This window comes from Suricata suricatta, chromosome 2 (genome assembly GCF_006229205.1).
Source record: "Suricata suricatta isolate VVHF042 chromosome 2, meerkat_22Aug2017_6uvM2_HiC, whole genome shotgun sequence".
NCBI lineage: Eukaryota > Metazoa > Chordata > Mammalia > Carnivora > Herpestidae > Suricata > Suricata suricatta.
In genome coordinates this window covers 161,660,647-161,662,858 of record NC_043701.1, presented here as the reverse complement: position 1 = coordinate 161,662,858, position 2,212 = coordinate 161,660,647, and the positions used below count along the sequence as shown (strand labels likewise).

The 2,212-nt window shown below is 57.1% G+C and overlaps 1 protein-coding gene across 2 annotated transcripts in view; it reads left to right on the top strand.

The window, feature by feature from the left end:
* Window positions 1-2,212, top strand: part of SH3PXD2A (SH3 and PX domains 2A) — a 231,348-nt gene that overhangs the window by 152,867 nt on the left and 76,269 nt on the right. For both annotated transcript variants that reach the window (XM_029932517.1, XM_029932518.1), the window contains exon 6: window positions 212-240. In XM_029932517.1, coding sequence (XP_029788377.1) covers window positions 212-240 — 29 coding nt within the window. The remainder of the gene's footprint in view (window positions 1-211; window positions 241-2,212) is intronic.

Here is a 2,212-nt window from a genome sequence, read left to right as displayed (position 1 = left end):
GGGGGCCGGGCTGGCGCGGGACCTGCGGGCAGGCGCTGCGCGCAGTGCGTGCGGCTGCGGAGCGCGCGGCTGGCGGGCCGCTAGGATCACATGAGCAGTGGCGCCGGGGACCGACATCCGCTGGCCCGTGGGTGCCCTGCAGCCGCAGCCGCGCAGTCCCGCGTCCCTGCCTGGCCCTAACCATGTCTATCTGTTGTTGCTTCTTTTTTAGGGACTATGGCAGTTCCAAGAGGAAATCAGGTAAGGGAACCCCCGGGCGTTTTTCCTGCTAACCTCCCTTCCCGTTTTGCGCTCGCCCCTCTCCCGATCCCGCACCTGACTTTCTGGGGGCTTGTCCTTGCCGCCCGCCCTGGCCCTGCGGGGCATGTGCTCCCTTCACGTGCCCGCCTCCCCCGCCCGTGGCCCCTAAGCTCTCTGGGACTCTCACCTTCTCCCCCGAATCCCTCAGGTTCTCCCCCGGGTTCTCCTCGTGGGAGTGGGGGTGGGTGTATGGGGGATGTGGGGGTGTCTCGTGAGGGCCCCCGCCTCCCCGGGCTGCAGTGCCTATTGCTGGGCACTGCTGTGACTTCTCCCTGGGTCCTTCCCGTGGTGCAGTGGTGATGAGAGGGTTAACGGAGACGCAGGGTTTTCCCCTTGCAAAGGTGGGATCCTGGACTGAAAAGGGGGTCGCACTTGAGTGACTATGAGTTTTTAACGCCTGCAACTGCAAACCTTCCCCTCTTCCCCCAGCTCTGATTGCATTCTCCTTGCTGTGGGGGTGGGGGCTCTTCGTGAAGGCAGCGGAGGCCTGGGTGGGAGGGGGCGGACTGGCCCTAGCCCTGGCCTGACGGGTGCCAGGGCCCACAGGGAGTTTGCGAAGGGGGTGGGGAATAAGGAAAGAAGCGGAGCAAGTCCTCGGACAGTGTGTGCTGGACGTTGTCCACTGGGGTCAGTGAAGGATTCTCTCTGGGTGGAGTAGGTGGATTCTGCACATGCCTAGGTGGGGGTGTCTAGTTAATTGGGGGAGGGCGGTCCCTAGGAGTTAAGGCTGTGTGTTTGGGGGCGGGTCGGTGGGGGGTGTGTGGCAGACTTGAGCTATCTGTGTTGGCATATGTGTTGCCCATATGGGGGTGGTGAGTTATGGGGATGGGCAGCCATCTGGGGGTTCTGGCCCTCGGGGATGGGGAAGTATGTATAAACATGTGGCTCACGTTATTGGCTCCCATGGAGAAATATCCGTATTGAAATGCCTTGGCCAGTAGATTTCTTAGGCACAGTAGAGGTGTGTGTGCCCATGTATGATGGATAGAATGTGAATTGGGGTAGGTGTCATTGTATGACGTGGGTGCTTCTGAGTATGGGTTAACATGTTTTGTGTGTGCAAGTGTTTGCTTATATGTTATTGGGACCAGGAAAGTTGTGTCCCGATTTATGTATTGGGGGGCATATATGTGTATGTGAGGTCATGTGTGTACGTGTGTGGGTCTTCATAGTTGTGTGCTGTGAGGGTATGCTGACTGTTCGGGTGCATAGGTGTGTGTGCCAGTGTTTGGGGATGTATCTGGGTGGAGTCTGAGTTCGTGTGTGTTCGTGTTACTGTTTGGGAGGCACCTCGTGTGGGACAGGATGGTTGTGTGCACGTACCTGCCAGCTGGGCAGGGTTTGTCTCAGGCATGCCCACCCACTGGTGCAGGAGGGTTCCTGGGTGAATCAGAGGTTGAGGCTGCATTTTGAACCGAGGAATTGCATATGGCCCCAGCTGTCACTTGCGGTCAGAGTCCCGGTAGGGGTTCACCTGGGATTGTGTTCTGTCACAGTCTCCTACCCAAGAAACGTCCCTGAGCCTTAGAGCTGTAGTGTACTGGTTGACTCTGGGCTCTTCTGGCTCTGTGTGACCTTAGGCAAGTTTCATAAACTCTCTGCCTCAGTTTCCACATTTTCCTTAAAACAAAGGTGACAGTAGTATCTACCTCACATGTAGAAGATTAAATAAGTTCACATGGAATAGTTCCTGGAACATAACTTCTGTGCAGGTTTAGGTTTTTTATGATCATCATTTTTGAAGCCGTGGGACTTCGGGGGAGTCCCTTCTCTAATCTGGGCCTCAGTTTCCTCCTGTAAAGTCAAGGGCTGGACCAGATAACCTCTCAGGCCCCCCCCCCCACCTCCATCTCCAAGGCTCAGGTTCTGTGCTGCTTCCTAAATGAGACAGGGCCCCACCCAGGCGCTCCCC